Here is a 22125-nt window from a genome sequence, read left to right as displayed (position 1 = left end):
ACTTTATATAACAGAAATCTGCTGGTGGTTCTTAAGGTTGAACTGGAAACATTTGCTGGTGGTACTTAAGGTTGTATAGTTTTAAATTGGCGGTGTGCAATCTGTCTAAGTTTGGGAACTGCTGCTCTAGACTGCAAGTTCAGATGTCAGGCTCGGAGGAATGCACGGTTGCCACTTCAATTCTAGCCCCCCTGCTGGGGGATGGCATAGCAGGGAGGGAGATGCAGAGCCTTCCTCCACAAGCGCTCTGCTTCTACAGGCACTGGGGTCAGCTGATGTGGTCCTAAACCTCCCCAGGGAAAATTGTTCCCCTCTGACGGTTGTTTGAGAGGAGTTGTTGGCTTCTAAACTCTGTCCTAATGAAATAAATGTCCCTGCCTCCGCATAACAGGCACTTCTTGCCTCTCTTGTTAGCTTCATCTGGCTGAATGTCACAAGGGCTGTCCCTAGCTGGAGAACAAGCATGCACATTGCACATCCAAACAGTCATAGAACCCATACACAATGCACATCAAAACCCAGGTATATTGACCAGCATATGCGCATGCATGGGGATATGCGCGGGGTGTTGTACACAGGGAGCAAAGGGGACAGATTTTAGGGGCTCTATGCTTTGCTAACTCACTATGTTAGAAGGTATCCATAATGTAATGCAGCCTCTACCAGCTCAGGTATGCAAACACACAGAACCAAGGTTGAGTATTTTTACGTTAGAAGGTAATGTTATGAATATACGTAACCCATGAATGCCTCACAGAACCACGTATTACACAAGTCCACGCACACCTGCACATAAACACATGTATGTATACTCCCTTCCCCAAGGGGTTTACACACTAAGAATATAAGGCAGGCACTCAGACAAAGAAATTTGCCAGATGTGCAATAGCTATTTCTTCTGTTTCCCCTTTGCATAACTCTCTTCCTGTCAGCCCCTCCTGTGTCCAGCTGCCAGTCAGACTTCAAAGACTTTGCTTTGCCTGAGTGTCCTCTTACTCCTATCCCCCTCCCACAATAAAATACTCATCCTTGATTCTGGAGAAATGCACACCAGAAGCCAGAACACCCTAGTATTCATAGACAGCGACTCCCCTTCCCTCCAGCAGGGGGAGTGCCTTGCTCAAACCACAAGACTCCAGCCAGCAACCTTGTTGTTCAGCCCCTTGATCCCTCTCTGTATGCAGCAAGCACACACAGACAAATGCAGAAATATAACACACAGACACAAACAGAGATACAGACAGAGACATTCTCACGCTACTGCATGCACAAACGCATACTCAGACACAAAGGGAAGCTGCATTGAAATCAGCATCGAAGACAGTGGGAAGAGGCGCACATGCTTTTTGTTAGTGATGTCATTGTGCCCAGATGTCTTGATGAATGGCGCATGATACCTAAACGGATATTGATACACAAAGAGGCACCTGCTTACATCAGGGTATTGTGTCCTGTCCTCGCTAAGATGGAGCCGTTTGGTCAGCTACACAGACTGATATGCACAATTTGTGACCCCCCCTCCCCAACACTTCATTAATGTCCCTCTCGCCATTTCCCATCTGTAATTCCCCTCTGCATCCCATCTACAACTCTGTCCCTTCAGTTCCTCTCCCGTCTTCTGAATCATAGCTATGCCTCTCCTCTATGCCGTGCCTGACCTTTCCCACCCATGTCTCATCTGCAACACCTACCCCATATCCTGTTTTCATTTCTCCATGTCCCACCTATGCCCACTGTTCCTAAATCAGATATGTGACTGCCTTTGAACTCCGCTGTGACATTTCACTCCCTTCTGCATTTCATTTGTGCTCCCCCTCTATATTAAGTCTGTGACACTCTTTGGCCTACAGTCTGTGAGTCCTTCATATACATTCCATGAATTATTCCCTTCAGGCTCTCACTTGTGACTCTTGCTTTTAGTCAGGTTTGTGCCTCTCCCTGGGTTCTATGCTGCTTCCCATTTTTAACTTTTCCCATTTCCATGTCCTACCTGTGACTTGCCCCTTTCCTCATCTGTGGCTGTCCCAACATCCCATTTACAGCCTCCCCACATGCCTTCTGTAACTACTCCATGTTCTGTGTGTGACTCCCCCGTGTCCTGTCTGTGACTATCCTGAGTCCTAGACTCCCCTAGCATCACACGTGGAATTTCTCCTCATCTACCTTCTTTGGATCCTCCCTCTTCCTGTGACTCCTTGTGATTCATGTGTCCCATCTGCAACTGCCCCCATCTCTAGTTTCCCCCAAAGCCTGTTTTCAACTCTCCTAGATCAGTGTTTTTCAACCCAAAAGTGGATCGCAAGAATAAATGAAAGTATCATAAACAAACTTTAAAAATGGATTCTCCTTTAATGCAGAAAAACATGGGAAGCCGTGGCTTTTCCTTTGCAGGATGGCAGAGTTCCAGCCTGCAAGGGGCTGCTTGGGGGTGCCCATGCTTCACACACTGGGGGGCTGGGGCCTGGGGGTGGAGGGCAGTGCATCAGGAGTGAGAGGCACTAGGTCAGAACTAGCCATTGATGTTTACAAATAGGTCCTGGTACAAAAAAGGTTGAGAACCACCCTAGATCCTATCTGTGATTCCTCTGCATTTTGTCTGTGATCCTCCAGCACCTTGTTTTGCTCCTACAGTGTTCTGTCTGCAACATCCCCATACTCCGTCTTCCTCTCCCCTAGTATATCCCATCTGTGATTGCCCCATGCCTGTCTGTTGTCTATGACTAATCCATGATTTCCCAGTTTCCCATTTTCAATCCCTCTCCTGTTCTGCCTCGGCTTCCTTGTCTCCTGTATTCCATCCATGACTCTCTAAGTCCTAGCTGCAACCCAAGTTACTCCTGCATCCCATGTGCTACTTCCCCTATGTCCCATCTGCCACTCCCCTGTCACCCTTCTATCTCCCCCTCCATCCCATCTGTGGCTCCCTCATCTGGACAGCATAAGGGTAGCGCAAACCATACAATGTCATGGGCCCTGAGCTTATTAGGGCCCCATTACATTATGGTTACTTTCTACTGTAGCAGGATAGTAAAGCCCCTAAAATCTGTTCCTTGTGCTTCCTATGTACGACACCCCATGTCATAGAAAAGTAGGGCAAGAAGGGACTTCAGGAGGTCACATCTAGTCCAAGCCACTGCTCAAGGCAGGATCACCGTTGCCTAAACCATTCTGGACAAGTGTACATATAACCTGTTCTGAAAACTGCACAAACAACCATCTCACACAGCTACAAGGCACAATGCCCCAAAACACACAAGAGCACCCCAGCCTGCCACAGTTAAAGCAAGGAGACAAGGTCACTGTTAATGTCCTGCTGCTGCAAAAGTAGAAGAGCAGTTTGCTCCGTGTGATTCTCATGTCCTGTGTGCCACTCTTGCCATCTTCCATCTGAGATTCCCCCAGCATCCCAGCTGTGGCTCCCATGTCTCACCTGTGATTCCCCCTGTATTTTACCTGTGACTACCCTGTGTCCAATCTGAGATTCCTTCTGCCTTCCTCCCATCTGTCTGCTCCCTGCATCTTCTGTATGATTTACCTATCTCCTATCTATGAACTTCCCTTTGTGCCCGCTGCAATTCCTTCACACATCTTACCTGTGGTTCTTCCTGCTCTTCTGGGCTCTCCTCGCTTGTCCTATTTATTATTCTCTATCTTGATTACTACTTGCGCTCCCATGCCATGTCCATGACTCTCTACTTCTTATTTGTTACACTTTTGTTATATCCTGTTGTATTCCTTCCATGGTCTGTCTGTGACTTCCCTTGCTTCTCACATGGCCTGGATGTGATAGTTCAACCTTTATATCCACAGGGTTGCATACTAACAACTTCCTTTCCCAAGGATTATAAGGGCCTTGTCACATATTTCATTTAGGATATGTTAACTGCATTTACAATGTGAGCTTCCATATGTTCAAACAGTAAAGCACATGCTGAGTGCACTCATATCACAGAAGTTAGGACTTTTCACAGGAGGTGTATCTCCAGATTGTAGTGAGTGGTACGTGTTTTGCCACCATCCGTGGGGCTCCACGTAGGTGAGACAAGCAATCTGTGGCCCCAGGGCTGGGAGCCACAGTCTGCTGATCACACCAGTTACAAACTGGCGCCAGTCCCAGGGTACTGGCAGGACCCAACAGCAGGAGTAGCATTCACTCCCGGGATCAATTTCCCACGCCTCTCTCCACCCACTGCCAGGAGCAGAGACCTCGCTTACCAGAGCACCCTATGAAACATGCAGGCTCAGACTGTAGTGAGCACTGCTGTGTGACTGCTCAGCATGCGTTCTAGAACATTTAATGCAGCACGGTAATGCTTACAACATTCTACCAGTAAATGAAACACATGGTAAGAGTCCTATGCAACAAGATCCTAAGTGCCTCTGTTGCCTGAGAACCCTGATCTTTCCTTTAAGCTGGCTTTGTAAAGTCAGCAGAATATTTTTCCTTTTTTGGATTTGACATCCTAGTCAGACAAGCAAAAAATAGGGAGGTACTTGGGTTATGTGATACAGCTCTGTATGGGAACAAAGTGTGATATGTGTGCATGGTGATAGGGGAAGGCATGTATGCACGTGTGGATTTTTTTGGTATATGCATATGCACCATGCAGGGTTTTGTGTGTCTGTGTATGGGCATGCATGTATTTGAGCTCTGTGCTTGTTTGTGGTTTGTATGTGTTGATGGGAGTGTTTATTTTGGTAGGTCTATTGGCAATGAGAATTTGCAGTTTTGGATGACTGTTACTGACTGAACATGTCAAATGTTGAGCTTTGTATTGTGCAAGAGTCGATATGTGTATGTTTGCATGCATGTATGCATGTGTTTCTGTACACAGAGCCTTTGTGTTTGGGGTGTGCCCGTTTGCATGTGTTCTACATTTCATGTATATCTTGCATTCATATGTATGGGGGCATGCCTGCGATGTATTTATATTAGACATGCATTTGTACATTTCCATTGGAGCTCCCCATTATCTTCCCATCCAGAGGTGTGTGTGTATCCATCACCACTGTGTGTAGCTCATTCCAGTGCTTTACTACCCTCCTGGTAAGAAAGCTTTTCCTGATATCTAACCTAAACTGCCCTTGCTGCAACTTGAGACCATTGCTCCTTGTCCTGTTAAGTCTTGGTAGGTTTGTTGTAGTTATTTGATCAAAGTCCCCTCTACTGCTTTTTTCAGTGAAAACAAAGTTACAGCAGCACAGGATATTCTAGGACTGGAGACTTGTTAAGCTTTAGCTTTAAAATGGCTTGAAAAACCTTTCAAGCCCACAGCCAAATAACAAGCACTGATTCTCTATTTGCACAACTTCTTCTCATGTGCTAAGGCACAAACAGGCCTCTGATTTCCCAGGCCCAGAAGACAGCAAGACCTCCAAGCCAGGCAGGAATGCAAGGAGGTATACAGCATGTGAGGGTCCCTGCTCCTCCATCCCTCCCTCCAACCTCACAGCTCAGAGCACATACATAGAATCATAGAGAAGTAGGGCTGGAAGGGACCCCCAGAGATCATCTGGTCCAGCCTCTGCCTGAGGCAGGATCACCCCTATCCAAACCATCCCATACAAATCCATAATCTAACCTCTTAGTAAAACTAGTGTCAACCCTGATACAACACGTCATAACACCCTCACCTGCCACAGGTAGAGCAGGGGGACCACAGCAACCAACGCCCTGCTTCTGTCCGTCACCTAAACTCTACATAAGATGACACAAGGCAGACCCAACACCCTCCCCTGCCACAGGTAAAGCAGGGGAACCACAGTGGCTAACGTCCTGCTTCTCTGAAAGGTGGTCACATTCGCTGCAGGCTCAGAAGATCCCAGGCAGAGGTCACCCCTCCCCCCCCAGTCTGTGTCAATCTGCCCAGGGGGTAAAACTCCCTCCTGACCCCAAACCCGGCCTCAGCCCGGAGCCCCTGTGAGCAGAGGGACGGGACCCTCTAGCCCGGAGCCCCTGGCATTAGTCCCATCTTCTCCCCGTTTTCACGGGGCTGTTTCCTGGCAGCATAAAGCCAGGCCCCCTGCCAGGGCTGGAAGCCGGCGGGGCCGAGCCGGCGCAGCGCCCGCTCCCAGCAGGTGCAGGTGGAGGCGCAGGCGGCGGGACCAGGCGCCGGCGGGGGGAGTCCGGAGCGTCCAGCCGAGCCCGGGTGGGACGGGTGCTGCAGCCCGACAGCCGGGACCTGGGCCGGGGAGGCGGGGCCGGGCCGCGGCATCACTTCCTGCCGGGCCTGGCGGCGGCGGCGGCAACAGGGCTGGGGCGGTGGATCGCATCCCGTGCATTGCCCTGGCCCCATGGGAGCCGCGGCCTGAGGGCCCCACGCACGGCGGGCGGGCGGGCGGCGGACGGGGGCGCAGCCCCGCCGGGCCGGGGAGGCGGCGAGGTCGGCGGGGCCTGGGGCGCGGGCGGGCGGCACTGGGGGGAGCGCCGGCGGGAGGCAGGTGCGGGGCCTGCGCCGAGCGGGGGGATCTCGGGTTGCGGGTCGGGCCGGGCCAGGCCCGGCTCGGCTGCGCCCTGAGCCCGCCTGTGCCCCGCCCTGCAGAGCCGGCCCTGATCGGAGGGCAGCATGTTCCGGTTCATGAGGGATGGCGAGCCCGAGGACCCCATGTTCGCAATGTGAGTGTGACCCCGCGGCCCCTTGTGGGGGGTGTTTGTCGCGGGGGTTGGGGCAGGCAGTGCCAGACCACTCGTTTGGGCTGCCGGCTCCTGGCCAGCTCAGGTCTCGGGGCCCAGGCCTGGGGCATGATGGATCCTCTGGAGCTCTGCTGGCTCATGTCCCGTCTTCACCAGCCTTTCTTCCCCTCCTGCAGGGACCCTTTTGCCATCCACCGCCAGCACATGAACCGCATGCTATCTGGCAGCTTCGGATTCAGCCCATTCCTCAGCATCACTGATGGGACCATGCCCGGGGCGCGCCAGGCGGGCCGCAGAATGCAGGTAAAAGGATACCAGGTGCCATTGTGGTCCCCTTCCACCCCCTCCCCACTTCCCAAGCCTTGCTTCTAGTTAGGGTGGGCTGCTCTCTTGTGAATGAGGAGAGGGGAAAAGCCCCCCAGACTGGAAGCACTGCACCCCTTCATTGGAAAGCTCTGTTCCATGGCCTCAATGCAGGGGGGGCATGGTTGCCCAAAGCTAAATTACCAGAAGAAATTTAGAAGTGCAACTTCTGTCTCTGTTCTCCATGGAACAGAGCTGTTTTCTGGGGGGAGACATACAGGAGTTGGTGTGGCAAGTTCTCTCAAACCCTGGGTAGCTGCTATGTCTCCTGCTCTGCTTCCTGTGAAAGAGATAATCCTGGAGTTGAATGCTGAGGAATCACTTCTCATTTTGTTTCTCTATTGTCCCCTGTAGGCAGTAGCCATCTCGCCCTTTGGGATGCTGGGAACGGTAAGTCTTCAATTTCCCTGTGCAGCTTGGGGCTCCTCCCCAGACTGCAGCATCCAGACTCTCAGTTCCCCAGCATACAAGGTGCAAATTAAGGGGGGGAAGGAGGTTGGACCCCCATAAGAAACGAGAGCCCCCTCTAAGACTTGAAAATCATAACCTGGAGGGGTGTCTCTGATCGGATTTCTCCTTCACTTAGGTGGACTTGTTAATCAATGAACTGGTTTAATTTTTTTTGCAGACCCCCCCCCAAAGAGTCAAAGTATAATTCGAACCCTGCCAGCACGTAGCTTTATCCTGAAGTTGTACAGCCAGCAGAACTAAAAAGCAGCTACCTCTAAGTGAGGCTACCAGCTATCCAGTTGCAGTGATCACAGGAAGGACAAAAGACACCAGAGTCTTGCTTGGGGGAAGGCCTTTATTGGATGGGGGCCAGTGAGTCAGGAACTGAACTAGAACCCAGAATTAGTTCCTCTCTGTGCCTCTTCTTCGCCTCCTATCCTTTGTTTGTCTATTCTCTTCTGGCTTACAAGCTTTTTGGAGTAGATAATGTGTCTTCGTAAATGTTTATACTTGTAATATAGGGCCCTAATCTCAGCCATGACTCTGCTGAGGTACAGTACCACAAACTAATAAATAAAAGTGGTATACTGATGTCTAGAAAGAGCAGACATGACCTTTGGAATTAGGATCTTGAGTGAGAGTCACAGGTACAGTGCACTACAAGAAGTTCAGAGTAGGGCTGTTTGTTAGGTTCCAAGGACAGGTGCCAAATCTGAATTGGGAATTGTAATTGTGCAGTGAAATGACCTGGACATCATTAAAGAGGAACAACAGAAATCTTTGCTCACAGTGGGCAGTGGCTGTCACAAAAATCAACAAAATTTTAGCATACACAATAATGAGATGGAAAATAATTGGGGAGCTGTTCTAATGATCCAAGGTAAATTGGTGAGAGACCCTTACCTGGAAGGCATTCCTTTCTGGCCACCTCTCTAAAAAGGATATAGCAGAAATAGAGCACAGGAAACTAGAACCATCCCTATCTCTCAAGACTCTACCATGTGAAGAGGTTGAGAAGATGGAGTGTTTATCTTAGAATAGTTCAGTTAAAAAAGAGCACTTTAAAAAACATGGATGGGACAGGAAAGGCCAACAAGAGTACCTGAATCTTGTTCTCCTTTAATTCCTTTAATAAGAGCCTGCTCAGCCAAATTGAAGGGGAGCAAATCAAAGCTGTTAAGTTAATGTTGTTATCATATTGCATCTTGAATCTGTGGAACTGGCTGCCTCAGTATACCCTAGGCTTTAAATTTTGCTAAAACTTGATCTCAGTTGGATGCTTACAGGGAAATGGGAGCATCCATCAGGGGAGTGATAAGAGCTCCATTACACCTAGAAGGTCTGAGATCTTGGGAAGGAGAGACTGAGTGGGGAGCTCTCTATAGTCCTGAGATCTGGCCTGTTCTGTTAAGGTGGAAAGAAAGCCCTAGTTTAGAGTAGTCATTTCTGTGCATCTTACTTTGTTCATTCTTCTCTTCTTCCCCCGTGCCCTTCTGACCTGGCTCCATTCCTCCTTCCTACCTTCTCTCTATCCATTCCCTTCCCCAGGCAGGTGGTTTCATGGACATGTTCGGAATGATGAACGACATGATTGGGAACATGGTAAGAACCTTCTCTGAAATTTCTCTTGCATTAACAAGCGCACACTGACATCACTTCTGCCATCCAGTGTCTCCTATTTTCCACCTTTCCCACCAGGGCTATTGCTGCTTCTATGACATTACCCCTGCCTGAGCTGTAAATATGGCCTCGGCTACAACTTGGAACAATGTAGGGAGTAACCTTCTTTTTGCAGAGCAGAGGCAGAAATAGAAAGGTGGCATGGGGTGTGCCTTTCTTCTAGGGGGCAGAAGAAAGGGGGGGATCAAGGAGGGATGCAGAGAGAAAGGATGGCCCCCTCCTTTCAGAAAAACAAAGGTGACTTTAATGGGAGGATGTATTTGACATGGGGTGAGCTCTCTCAGCATTATTTTGACCCCAGTAGACAAACCTAGGAAAAGCTGATATTTTTCACATATCTTGGTCTCTTTCCTTCCCCTTTCTCCACCTTTTCAGGAACATATGACAAGTGGTGCCAACTGTCAGACATTTACCTCCTCAACAGTTATCTCCTATTCCAACCTGGGTGATGGCCCCAAAGTTTATCAGGAGACCTCAGAGATGCGTTCTGCACCTGGTGGGGTGAGGAGACTTGTCTTTTCATACCTAATACCAGGCAGGGCACCTGGCAGTTGGTTTGGTCACTGTTTGACCCTGGCTGCCCACAGCACTTCTTCACAGGCTTTGATTCATAGTTCTCAAAAAGCCATGACTCAATGAGTTGTGTCCCAGGCCAAGTAAGGAGCTTGTTTCTCCCTTGTTGACATGTCTGCCATTCTCAAAGCAGTAGAAAGAAGCTTGGTGGTGGTTTGGCGGGGGGGAAGGAGGACAGGAGATGGGACATCTAGGATGCCACATGGAGGAATTGGAGGCTGCTAGAGGAGACTAGGAGGGTGAGGTTGAGGGTCTGATTCTGAACTGCTCTCCACCCTCAGATCCGCGAGACGAGACGAACTGTGCGGGACTCGGACAGTGGCCTAGAGCAAATGTCAATTGGGCACCACATTGGGGAGCGAGCACACATCATGCAGCGCTCAAGGAATCATCGTACAGGGGACCAGGAGGAGAGGCAAGATTACATAAACATGGATGAGAGTGAGTGCTGTCTACACCCTGCTCACTAGACCTCCACATCCCAACTTGCCCTCCAATCTGAGTCAGCTGTTTCTCTTCCTCAATGTAGATGATGCAGCTGCATTTAATGATGAGTGGAGACGAGAGACATCCCGGTACCGGCCACAACGAGGGCTAGATTATCGACGTCATGAAGGCAGCAGTGGCCGCCGAGCTGAAGGAACACGTCTTGCTATCCAGGGTCCTGAGGATTCTCCATCCAGACAGTCCCGTCGGTATGACTGGTGAATCCAGAGCAGACTGTGTGGGGGTGCAGTATGATCACCCCCACATCTACCTATGCTTTCTTGTAAGTTTTATCTTTTTTCCACTGCCCACTGTGATTACCTCATCCCCTTAAATCTCATTTTCACGATCCCAAACGGGTGCTTTGAGGTGAGGGTTAAACAGAGAAGGGGAGCATACTCTAAGGACCAGTAATGGGTTCCTTCTCTCCCTCTGCCATTTTGCATCCTATTTTTGCTAATCTCAAAATTGTGTATATGGTTCCAAACTGCATGGGGATTGGTGAGATGACCCCATGTTGGGGGAAGAGAGTTGTGTGGACTATCAAGACGAGAAGGGAGGGAGACTGACAAAGATGCCTCCACCTATATTTCTCCTCCCCCCCCCCCCGGAAGCTCTTCCATGTGTGCTTCAGAATGGGTGGGATTTGTGGTCTTCCCCTAGTATTGTTCAACATGCAGCTGCAGATTTAAACAGTACAGGGCAATGGAGAAGCAGGTTTTAGGAAGCTGAGTAGCTAGTGTTTGCAGATGCCACTCCATTAAATTTGGGAGATTATTTGTAGGACCTGCACCTATTTTTATAAATGAACTGGATTTTGTGAGAGAGTTTGGGTTTCAAGGTGCTGGGTTCTGCCCTCCTCCCAATGGTCCAAAGAGGGTCAGCTGGGGTTTGGTCTAGAACTTGGCATGATTCATAAATTTGAATTTTAAATTGCAATGTTTTTGGTTGGTTGGATTTCTCTTCGTGCTTCCCCCTTTTCATACACCTCTAACTTGTGCTTTCTCTCTTCTGCCACCTTCCCCAGGTACAGACAGTGAAACTGATGAAGCCCCTTCAAAACACCGCTTGGACCCTTTTTGAATTTAATATTAAACTCCCCCATCCTCTTAAGAATTGAATAAAGCAACTAACCCTCTGCACTAGTCTCTTTGCCCAGTAGGGGTGTTGCTGGAGGCATGGGGATGTTGATGTTGTACAGTGGACACGTTTATAACCCTGCCTCAATTTCTCCTTTTCTTTTTTCCGATCTCCCTTTTGGCTCTGTTACTTCTGCCAGTATTGGTGGGTGCAAAGGGCCAGTACCAAGGGGTTGTTTTTCATCTTGTCCAGTTCTTCTGTGCCTGGCTCTGACTGGTTCTGGAACTGAAATAATTGTGAAGAAATTCTCCTGGGCTCCCTGTTAGTCCCCTTAGTGAGAGGAAAGCCCACTTCCTCTGTTGTTCCCTGTTACAGTATGGGGAGGGTGAAAGGATGTGCATATGGGAGGTAGAGCAGAACAAGAGCTGGACCAGTTTGTAACCCGTTGAACCCTCTTTCCAATCAACTCCCTCACTTTTTTTTTTTTTTAATTTCTGAAACTTGTAACTAGATGTCTACTGAATAAAGGAACAAAAGCTCTAAAGAAAATGGAGTTGGGTCATTTTTTCTGGCTTCTTTAATCTGTCCTGAGGGAACTGATCTGCCTGCTGCAGATCTGTTGCCCTAACAACCCTCTTCCCTCCAATAACACCTCCCTTCACTTTCTTGGCAAATAGATCTGAGAGAGAACCTAATGGATTTCTTTTGTTTTCCAACTCTCTTTCCTCCTAGTGCTAACTTAGAAACAATCTCAATGACAAGATGTAAATGTTTTAGGTTTTTTTGTTTAAAAAAAAAACCACCTTTTGCACTGCTGTACTTTTATATATAAATGAATATGCTTGGCTGGTCTTTATTAGGGGTTTACTATGATCAACTGAGGAATCCTGTGGGGTACCTACATATCACAGGGGAAAAACTTCAGTTAATTTCCAACCATTTTTCTGCATCTGGGTGTGGTGATATTGAGACTAGCTATCTTCCTCCCATAACCAAAGGGCTACAGGGTGAATTATAAAAAGTAGCATATCTAGGGACAAAGGCTGGACAGGACCTGGGATGTTGAGTCCAGTCTTTTTGTTATTGTAGATGCTGGGTCAGAGGATTCTTTCATAAATTTCCTTGGCATAGACTAAAGGCAGTAATACTTCAGGTTTTGTTGCTGCAGGATCTTACTGAAACTCTTCAATATCTTCATGCTATTAAACAATATCAGTGCTATGCTGACGGGGACTAGGCACTGGCCAAACGATAGCAGTCAGTGCATCACCTCAAAGCCTAGGGCTATGAAGTTCCTTTCCACTGAGTGCCCTGCTATGTGCCGGCTGTGGAAGGATTGTTCCACAATTGTTCATTAGATGCTGTCCTGTTCTAGAACATCTGTTGGAATAGCCAGTTGCAGCAGACCTTTATTATGTACCAACTTTCCATTAGTGGTAATAAGGTGCAGAACTGGGAGCAGGTATTCACAGTGCCCCAGATATGGTTGATTGGGGTAGATCCTCCTTTGCTGAAGAAGGTGGCTCCATGCACCCTCGCTTTCCATTCTGGCTTAGTAAGTAAACCAGGTGGGGACAGTCTTCCAGGTTGCAGTTCACCAAGGTCTCCACATCTGCGGTGTGGCAGGGGGGGTTGTAAGAGTCCGGGAGAGTGATGGAAGAAGGGGTAGCTGTGACCCCAAAGCAGGACTTTGAGACATCTGTTCCCTGGGGCGGGATTGGGTTTCTAGAGCTGGCAGGGTCATAGCGGTTCCAGGAGGCAGCAAGGCAGGAGCAGTTACGCAAAAGAAGGCTGAGGATTGGCGTAGATGTGGCTTAGTGGAAGGCAAATTAGCCTCCTGGGGCTGCCAGATTTTAGGAGACTGGTTCGGGGCAACAGTGGATCTGACCTTAGATGCATCCTCCAGCTGGCGCAAGATCTGAGACTTTATGTTTTGATTCAATGAAGAGCCATCCGAGCTTAGGAAGTTGCTGACAGCATTGAGGCAATGGCAGTAACCAGCAGCAAAATCTTGGCCATCCTTGGAAGCAGCAATGTCTGAGGAGAGAAGGGGAAGAAAGCATCAGTATAAGAGAGAACTATGAAACTCCTTAGCTCCCCTTCCTAAGTAAGGGCCTCACCTCTGCTCCCATGCTTCCATGTATTGCCAATTCAAATACCTTCTGCTCAGGGATAGAACTACATCTGACAGGAAATGGGCAGAAAGGCAGTGGCAGCAGCTTTACACAGGCATAACTGGTTGCAATGGATACAACTGAGCTAAAGAGTGGGGATCTGGGTCCTCTCTATGTGTGTCTGTCTAGTAGTAAACCAAGTTCTGTCTGGATTCAGCTTGTGGTTGACCACTCCCTAACCCAGTTATGAGGCTCAGACCCTCAAGATGTTAGGCATGCTCTCTCTCTCTAGGCCCTCGGCCCATGGCCTGAGGTAGGAGAGTATTAGGAACTATAAAAATAATGTACCTGGTTTCTTCAATCTCTGTAACTGTTGTACAGTCATCTCCAGGATCTCTGCCTTCTCCAGCCGTGACAGGGCTCTAGCATCCTGGGGAAAGGGATCAAAAAGGCAGAGGGGTCAATTAGAAAATTATCCTATACCATGCAGACAGAAGGAGAAAATCAGAGACAGGAGCAAGGGCAGGATTTGACTTGTTTATCAACTAGTGAGTGAGTTTCAGGAAGACAGTGTTGATCTTGCCCATGCCTTGGTAGTTTTGAAGTTCCCCAACGGGTTGTCTCCAATTCTAACAGTTTTGAGATGCTGACAAAGAAGGTGAAATATGATTACTTTTTAACCTCCCTTTCCCAGCCTAATGGCTGACTTCACCTGCTTCTCTGGGTTCTGCTGAAGGAGTCTTCTCAACTGCTCCAGGCTGGCATTGATCCGAGCACGGCGGCGCTTCTCAACCAGGGGCTTGATGGACTGTGGGAAAAGTAAAAGAGGTGAAGGCTAGAAAGAAACAGAGGCCAATTTTATCCCTAAATGGCAACTGGAAGAATGAAACCTGATGTAATTTGCAGTTTTGCTAAGTCAATGCCTATCTGTATGAGGACAGTCATTTTGGATAAATTACAATCAAAGCAGGATACTAAATTTATTGACGTTATAGTTGAATTAAAATTAGGATATCCTTAATCCAAAAATAAGAGCATCTGTACACAGAACTGCACAAAAATAACAAATATGTGAATTACAACAAATTTAATTATTCCTGTTCTAGGGTGTGTGGGCAAAACCAAAAAGACTCAAGTTGAATTCTTAAACATACAAAGGTATACACACAGGAATTTGCACTGGTTTCATCCAACTAATTCAATCCAAGGACCCCAATCCAATTTCTGTGTTTAGGTTAAAATGGAGACTATTGAAAATTGTTTTGATTTTTATTCCTGCCTTTGTAAAGTGAATACCCACACAGATGAGAACGCTCAACATTGTGCACCATCAAAGATGGGCTGAGAAAAGTCCTGATCCATACTTCCGAGCAAAATCAGGAAAAATCAAGTTTGATGTTCCTAAGATTTCTAAGGTGAAAATCAATCACATTAAAAAAAAATCTTTATTTTGGGGGCAAAGGTAGTCCTCCCAGACCACCTTAATCTATCAAAAACAAGCACAAATGGGAACACCTATTTTACACTTCCTTATCTGTTACTTTGAAAAAGGGCTTCTGATGGTGCTACATTGATCTGCTTCACTGGCTTTTCTGCTCCTTGCAAAAGAAATAGGTCTGGAATGAGAAGAAAATGGATGCTTGGCATACAGATGTTAGGAAATCATTGCAAGCAGCATAGAGGAAGGATGAGTACAAGATGAACACACTGGCAGATTGAGATGGGCAAAATAATTGAAGACAAGAGCAAAGCAAATTCACTATGTGCATTGGAAAACTGGGGAAGCTGATAGCAATGTGTAGATAATTAGGAAATGTAGACAACTGATGAGGGAGCTATATATATTGAAAAAATTATGGCTAGCAGAATTAATGATAATAGGAATGTTTAAAGATGTCTGGAACAAATTAAATCCTAGCTCATAGTTCAAATAATAGGTATGGCAGGGTGATGCAAAAAAGACAAAAAGATTCAATAAATATTTGTTGTATCTGGAAAGGAGTAGGATGGCCATATCTAAACTAGAATTAGACCTAGGGGCCATACAATTAAATTATTACAGAGCAGCTTTAAAACAAACATTAGGCAGTTCTTTTTCACACTGTGTGGAATTACCAGTAACGTGTGGAAGATATACAAGACAAAGCAGAGGCAAACAATTTAACCATGTTCAAAAGAGGATATGAAGATTCACGCAGGATAGATTCACCAGTATTATGCATGATAGCTAGGGGTACAACTTCCAAATTAGAAATTCCTTGCCGTCTGCATGCTGGAAGCTGAAAGGGAAGAGGGGCAAGTGATAGCTCAGCCTTGATAGGAAATCCAGCATAAATATTCTTCCCCTTACCATCTGGTCTGTGACACTGGGCGTGTCTACATGAGACTCTGACTGCACAGTAGCTTATTACTACTGTGCAGTAGTGTTGCATGGCAGGAAGCACGATGCGACACTACTGTGTACTAGAAATGAGCTACTGCACAGTGAGAATCACCTAAAAGCCATTGGGCAATGCTACTGCACAGTAACTCTGGGTACTGTGCAGTCATTTAATAGTTGGGTATACAAATACTAAATGACTGTGTAGTTCTTACTGCACAGTCAGTGGCTCATGTAGACACACAGGCACTAAGACACAGAATATTGCGTTAGATCAGTGATTCTCAACCAGGATGACAAAAGATACTTTTAGGGGTGCCACTCAATATTAGCACTGTCATGGATGCACACGTAGGCATGATTCACAAGAAAAACCCAGAGATTTCAAATAGGAATTCATAGTGTCAAAAATATTCTGACCTGTTGTGGGTTTTCTGAGTTCTTTGCAACAGAAGTATTCTAGTATTTTTCTGTAGACACAGAATGAGTGAAAGCTGAGAGCTAGCATTTTTTGAGGAGTGACTTGGGTCCAGTGAGGACCTTGGATCTAAAAAGGTTGAGGACTACTGGGCTAGATGGACCTGTGGCTTGACCCAGTATGGCATCTCTTCCATTCCTATTTTATAGTGAAAACTAAATACTTTTTAGTCTCTTAGTAATTATGGAGAATGTAAAACATCAGCTATTAAACTTTTTATGTTGGTGGCTCTGGGTGACTTGCAGCCTAGAGTGTTCAAACAAATAACCAGGGAGCTCTCTGGACCATTGATGTTGATTTTTACCACATGTTGGGACACTGGAAAAGTTCCAGAGATCTAGAAAAAGCAAATTATTGTGCCTGTGTTTAATGAAGGTCCAGTAATGACAGCTAGTTACTTTAACATTAACCCAAGAAAAAATCATGGGAAGCTAATCAGTGAAGCAATAAATGATGGAAATAGCAATCTGCATAGCTTTATACAAAATCCTGTCAAACAGGCCAGATATTGCTTCTTGATGAAAGAGCAGGATTGGTCAACAAAGGCAGCTGCATTTCTGTAAGGCATCTGGCTCAACCCCACAACATTCTAATTTTGAAAAATTGCAATATACAGAATCAGTTTAACTTGTTTTATAAAATAGGATAACAACTAGTTGACTAACAGATCTCAAAGAAGTGGTAAAAAAGGTATCTGGAAGATATTCCAGTATCTGGAAGAAAATACAAAACTGATGCTGATGAAGCATGCAAATGACAAAAAAACTGATGGAATGGTAAGCAATAATGGGAGACAGGTGAGTCACACAAACTGACCTGGACCACTTGCCAAGGTGCACTTATTTCTATAGTCAGGGATACTCTCTTGGGTCCTGGTCCCTGTTCCCTCACTGTTAATTCATTTGCCATGAAGCAGCCATTGGACACACAACAGAAATAATCCTGGGAGCAGGGACTGGAATGCAAACTCCACCCTCTCAGGAACAATCCCCACCACTGAGCTACAGCATCCCACTCCCACTTGTGCTCTCTCTCTCTGGGCTCCATGGTTCTTAGGTTATTTTCTGAATACTAGCCTTGCTTCAATAGAACAGGTGTGGTGTGCACTCCAGTGCTTCACTATAGCAAGGTTGTCACAACACTCTGGAAGGTGGGAGCTGCAGGTTTGAAGGACCTAGATGCCCCATCTCCTGCTTCCAGTGCAAGTCCTCTAACCAGTAGGCTATTAAAAAGGTGAGCAGTGGTGATTTAAAAGTAAAGTAGCTATGCCAGCCTTTTATGAGAGGTTTGGAACACTTTGACTAGATCAAGCCCTTCAGGGCACCTGGGTATTGTTCCAGTGAGTTTTTTTGGACCCCAGGAGAGTGTAGGTAGTAGGTAGGTACCTAACTGCTCTGGCCAGAGCAGCTCTGTGTGTGCAAAGAAACATCAACATGAGGGTGAAAAAGTGAAAAAAAGGCACTTCCAGGTTTCAGCAACTGTTAGCTGGTTTTCTTGGATCGTATTTTGGATTTAAGCACCTAGGGTGCCTGTACATGAGGCAGGAGGCTATTCCAATGCACTGTAACTACTGTGTGTTGGAGCAGTCTCCATTAATCAAGTCTGCAGGAACATGGCAATTGCCACACCCCAGTCAGCCTCCACATTTCGTGTATCAGAGTCCCCGCACTTCAAAATGTCAGCAGGGTGCTTTATCTAAAGCTCCTTCAACAAGTTTTAGATAAAGCACCCCTGCTGCTATTTTGAAGCATGGGGATGCTGATACACAAGATGCTGCAGGTGCTTTAATTAAAGCGGCTCTCAGTGCCACTCTAATTAAAGTGCCCCGCCCCCAGAGCATGTGTAAAAACATCCCTTAAGTCTTAGGAGACTTAAGGGGATGTGACTAGTCTGCAAACATATAAAGGAAGGAAGAACAGCCTAGTTCAAACACATCAGGGAAGAAGAACTATGCCAGCTCAACGAAAACGAGGGCAAAAGAACAAATGGATATAAATTGACTGTGAATAAATATAGGCCGGAAATTAGAAGATTCTAATTCTGGAATCTTGTGTTTCTGGAACAGCCTTGCAATAGGATGAATGGGAGCAAAAAACCGTAAGCACTTTTAAGATGAAACTTGATATGCTGATGAAAGGGATTATATGACATAGTCCTCTTCCTGAAAGCAGAGGACTAGATTTGATGATGTAAGAGGTCTCTTCCATTCTGGAGTTCCTATCAGTTTCTATCCATTTCACCCAGTGTCCTGTCTCTGACTGTGGCCAGTATTAGATACTCCAGGGACAGGTGCAGGAAACCCTGCAGGGATCCCACAGGCAACTACTCTTCCAGACATGGGGAGAGGGGAGTGGCCTGTGCCCAAGAAGAGGAGCCCTAGGTTACAGGCTTTTCACAGCTGCCTGTACTGAAAACAGGCAGTTTTCAGTATTTGCTATTATCACTCTGGAGATCCTTGTTATCCTTACCAGTATATGATCCTTCTGAATCAAGCTGAAATATTCCGTGCAGTGAAATCTGGTAGCGATTTCAGCAATTTATGTGGACTTTGTGTGAAAAGCTGTCTGCTCTAAATGAATGGTTCCGCCCCTAACTGGGTCTGCTACAGGAAGAGGTTGAAAATTGGTCACCACCTTGCCTCCCCATGCTGGAGTGGGGGAGAAAGAAGCCTGCTTCTGGAGGAGTAAAGCAGCAGGTCCTGCTTCCTTGGGAGATTGCAATGCTGCAGCCAGCAAAGCAAACAAAACCCTGGCTTGCACCTATTAATGAATCTCAAGCAAGACCCAGGAAGTCATCCTCCCGCTGTACTCAGCCTTAGTAAGGCTGCAGCTGGAGTCCTGCATCCAGTTCCGGGCTCCACACTTTAGGAAGGACATAGAGAAGCTTGAGAGACTCCAGAGGACAGCCACGTGCATGATCAGAGGACAAGAGAACAAGTCTTATGAGGAGAGGCTGAGAGGCATGGGGATTCTTCAGCCTGGAGAAGCAAAGGCTCAGGGGGGACTTGGTGGCAGACTACAAGTACATAAGGGGTGTGCACCAGGAACTAGGATTATGCCTGTTCATCAGGGCACCCCAAGGAAAGATGAGGTCTAATGGTCACAAACTCTGGGAAGACTGTTTTAGGCTGGACATAAGAAAAAAAATTTTTACTGTCCAAGTCCCCAGAGTCTAGAATGGACTCCCCACTTAAAGTGGTGCAAGCACCTATTCTAGACATCTTTAAGATACACTTGGATGCTTATGTTGCTGGGATCACTTGACACCAGCAGACTTCCGGGCACTTGGGCAGGGGACTGGACCAGATGATCCTGCAAGGTCCTTTCCAGCCCTAATGTCTATCTATGAAATCTATGAGATGCTGATGGCTCAAGAACAAGTAGAGGGCACATGTGGAGCTGCTGAGAGAGTCTGAATCTTCCAGCTCAGAGCTGAATGATGAGAAGTAGTGGGGAAGGGGAAGAAGAGTCCTGCAGTCAGAAACAGGGATTCAAAGGCAGGGATTTGGCAGTAACTTAGTGCCTGAATGTATGTGTTACAATGAAAACTGGCAGTAACCACAGTTTCTGACAAGGCCTGGCTGGATCTATAGAACCATCCTGACCAGTCTTCCTGCCTCCTACCCCTCCATTCTGAAGGCAGCCTGTATGGTACACTGACACCTGAGGAAAATACCCCAGTACTCCCCAGCTTGGCTTCAGCCACTGAAGTGAGGGGAGCCAAGGCCCAGATTCCCTTGCAGTACTGATACAGGATGAATGGTGCAGGCAGCCAAGGTGAACCTACTGCTCTGCACAACCCAGTTTGAAGTGGATTTGTCATGAGGACCGGTCTTTCATGTACTGGCACCTTCAGAGTTCCTTGCAGGCAGGGTCAGGCCATACTCAAGGTAAAAATGAAAATGAAATCTCTGCTGGGGCTGTTGGTCACCATGTAACTCCATGGCTTTCTCTAGCTTTACATTTCTCTAGTGACAAAAGCAACCCTTTCTAGTGTCAGTGGATGGGGTTTCACTGAGTCAAAGCACAGGCTGCAGTCACCAGGGGCATCAGGGACACAGGGACATGGACACAGCAGCACAGGAGGCTCCAAGCACCTGAATGACTAACTGGGGGATCTGCCCAGCCACTGCTAGGTGCCACCCGTCCAGGGGAGCCTGAGCCAGGCCCTCGTGCAAGCTGCTTTCTCAGAGGCAGACAAACCCACACCACTGGCTTCGGAGTCAGACCGAGTGGGATGCGGCTTCGCTGCCTGGCATCCAGCCGGGAGCAGGGTGAGCTCCTGGGTGAAAGCACACGTGAGTGGATTGTAACTCGGCTTCCTTTGATGCGGCTTCATTTAGTTATTGATTTTTAAATCAAAGCAGTTAAGCGCCTTTGATTTTCTAGCGCAGACACCGCCTCTGTCTCCACAGGACTTGCGTGCTGGGCAGGGGAGGGGATCCGCAGCAGCCAGGAGACGAGGGGGAGCGGGCGGGGGCTCCGCTCCAAGGACGGCCGCGATCCGGATCGGTCCCACCCGCCCCTCTTACCTTCCTGTAGAGGCTGGGGGGGAACCTGGCGCCCTGCGCTGCCCGGCGCGGCGTGGGCGCAGCGCCCCGCTCCCCGCGGCTCGGGGCCACGTCCATGCTGCCCGGCTCGGGCTGGGCACTGCCCGCGGGCCGAGCCCCGAGCCCCCGCCCGCCCAGGGATGCTCCTCCCGGCCGGAGGCCCGCGCGGAGTCCCCCCGGGGTGGGGAGGGGAGTGGGGGGGTGCGCCTCCCGCCCCGGCCACGCCCTCCTCGCACCTCGGCCCCAGCGGACCCCCCGCCAGCCCTCCGGCCCTTCTCACCCCCAGCACGCTCTGCAGAGGCGACAAACCTCCCAGACCCAGCGAGGGCCACCCTTGGGGTAGGCAACCCTCCCGCACTGCCCTGGAGTCTCCAGGCATTAGAGAGAAATCTCCAGGAGATTGCTGAGAGTCACTCGGGAGATACATGATAATGCATTCATTACAAGAAATATTAAAGGTTGAAACCCATGCATGCAGTAGGCCAGCGGGTTTTTTAAATGTAATGGTAATGTGCATTTGCCTTCCTGACGTAAAGTCTACGCGCCGTCATCCGTAAGTGATATATGCAAGCGTGTGGGCAGATCGGCGCTGTCGCAGGCGCGTTGGCGTTCCGGAAAGCTCCCAGAATAGATTCGGAGTTGGCAACCCTAGCCAATGTGTTGGTGACCGTGGAGGGAAGACGCTTTGGGAGACATGTGGGAGAAGCCCTTCAGGACAGCTCCCCCCCACTCCCCGCTTTGTTTGTTGTGAGGATCCCTGCGCAGAAGAGGCAGCCTGGATTTTAAGGCATCATGAGGTGGGACTTCCCCTCTGCCCTTTGGTTCAGGCTCTGGTAACCCATCAGCCTCCAAGCTGCAAACAAGCCAGTTACCCCTCTTGCATCTGCCTGAGCCTGCCCTCCAGAGCAGTGGTTCTCAAACTTTTTTGTACCAGGACCCATTTGTAAACTTCAATGGCCAGTCTTGACACAGTGCCCTCCACCCCCAGGTCCCAGCCCCACAGTGGGAGGGGGAGGGCATGGGCACCCCCAAGCAGCCCCTTGAAGGCTGGAACTTCAAGTTCAAAAAGTTGTGGTTCCCACATTTTTCTCCTTTAAAGGAGGATCCACTTTTAAAGTTTGTTCACAACCCTTTCATATGTTCTTACAACCCACTTTTGGGTAGCAACCCACAGGTTGAGAAATGCTGCTCCAGAGGATGTTTCCAGATGTAGATGTCACTTGGCCTCTTTGTTTTGAGGGAAGCTGTCTCTGGCGCTGATCTAAATCTAAATGGCACGTTGGTCCATCCAGATACCCTCTTAATATGTGGACAGACTATTCAGCTGGAAAGACTAGA

General features: G+C 48.0%; 2 protein-coding genes across 3 annotated transcripts; one reads left to right on the top strand and one right to left on the bottom strand.

Annotated features, from left to right (window-relative positions):
* The first annotated feature begins 6229 nt into the window (after positions 1-6229).
* On the top strand, positions 6230-11815 carry MLF2 (myeloid leukemia factor 2). Of its 2 annotated transcripts, XM_059720428.1 has the most exons (9): positions 6230-6383; positions 6543-6616; positions 6811-6937; positions 7352-7387; positions 8996-9049; positions 9503-9628; positions 9982-10141; positions 10230-10469; positions 11214-11815. In XM_059720428.1, exons 2-8 carry the CDS (start codon positions 6567-6569, stop codon positions 10406-10408), a joined length of 732 nt encoding a protein of 243 aa, XP_059576411.1. In that variant the 5' UTR covers positions 6230-6383; positions 6543-6566; the 3' UTR covers positions 10409-10469; positions 11214-11815. The 2 variants fall into 2 exon arrangements, with proteins under 2 accessions (XP_059576411.1, XP_059576412.1); XM_059720429.1 differs by lacking the exon at positions 8996-9049.
* Positions 11214-20935, bottom strand: LOC109280377 (transcription factor HES-7.1-A). Its single transcript, XM_019476325.2, has 4 exons — positions 20770-20935; positions 14093-14188; positions 13729-13810; positions 11214-13303 (listed from the first exon to the last, which is right to left on the bottom strand). The coding sequence occupies exons 1-4, from the start codon at positions 20863-20865 to the stop codon at positions 12861-12863; spliced, it is 717 nt and encodes a 238-aa protein (XP_019331870.1). The 5' UTR covers positions 20866-20935; the 3' UTR covers positions 11214-12860.
* Between the last annotated feature and the right edge of the window lie 1190 nt (positions 20936-22125).

This window comes from Alligator mississippiensis, chromosome 1 (assembly GCF_030867095.1).
Source record: "Alligator mississippiensis isolate rAllMis1 chromosome 1, rAllMis1, whole genome shotgun sequence".
NCBI classification, from domain to species: Eukaryota; Metazoa; Chordata; order Crocodylia; family Alligatoridae; genus Alligator; species Alligator mississippiensis.
Note: the sequence above shows the minus strand (reverse complement) of the source record. Positions and strands in the feature narration are given on the sequence as shown.

Coding starts and splice junctions, on each gene's coding strand:
- LOC109280377 (XM_019476325.2), bottom strand. CDS start 20,865: ATGGACGTGGCCCCGAGCCGCGGGGAGCGGGGCGCTGCGCCCACGCCG. Junction 14,189..20,769: donor CCCCCAGCCTCTACAGGAAG/GTAAGAGGGGCG, acceptor CTTTTCCCACAG/TCCATCAAGCCCCTGGTTGA. Junction 13,811..14,092: donor AGCAGAACCCAGAGAAGCAG/GTGAAGTCAGCC, acceptor CCCTTTCCCCAG/GATGCTAGAGCCCTGTCACG.
- MLF2 (XM_059720428.1), top strand. CDS start 6,567: ATGTTCCGGTTCATGAGGGATGGCGAGCCCGAGGACCCCATGTTCGCA. Junction 6,938..7,351: donor AGGCGGGCCGCAGAATGCAG/GTAAAAGGATAC, acceptor TGTCCCCTGTAG/GCAGTAGCCATCTCGCCCTT. Junction 9,629..9,981: donor TGCGTTCTGCACCTGGTGGG/GTGAGGAGACTT, acceptor CTCCACCCTCAG/ATCCGCGAGACGAGACGAAC.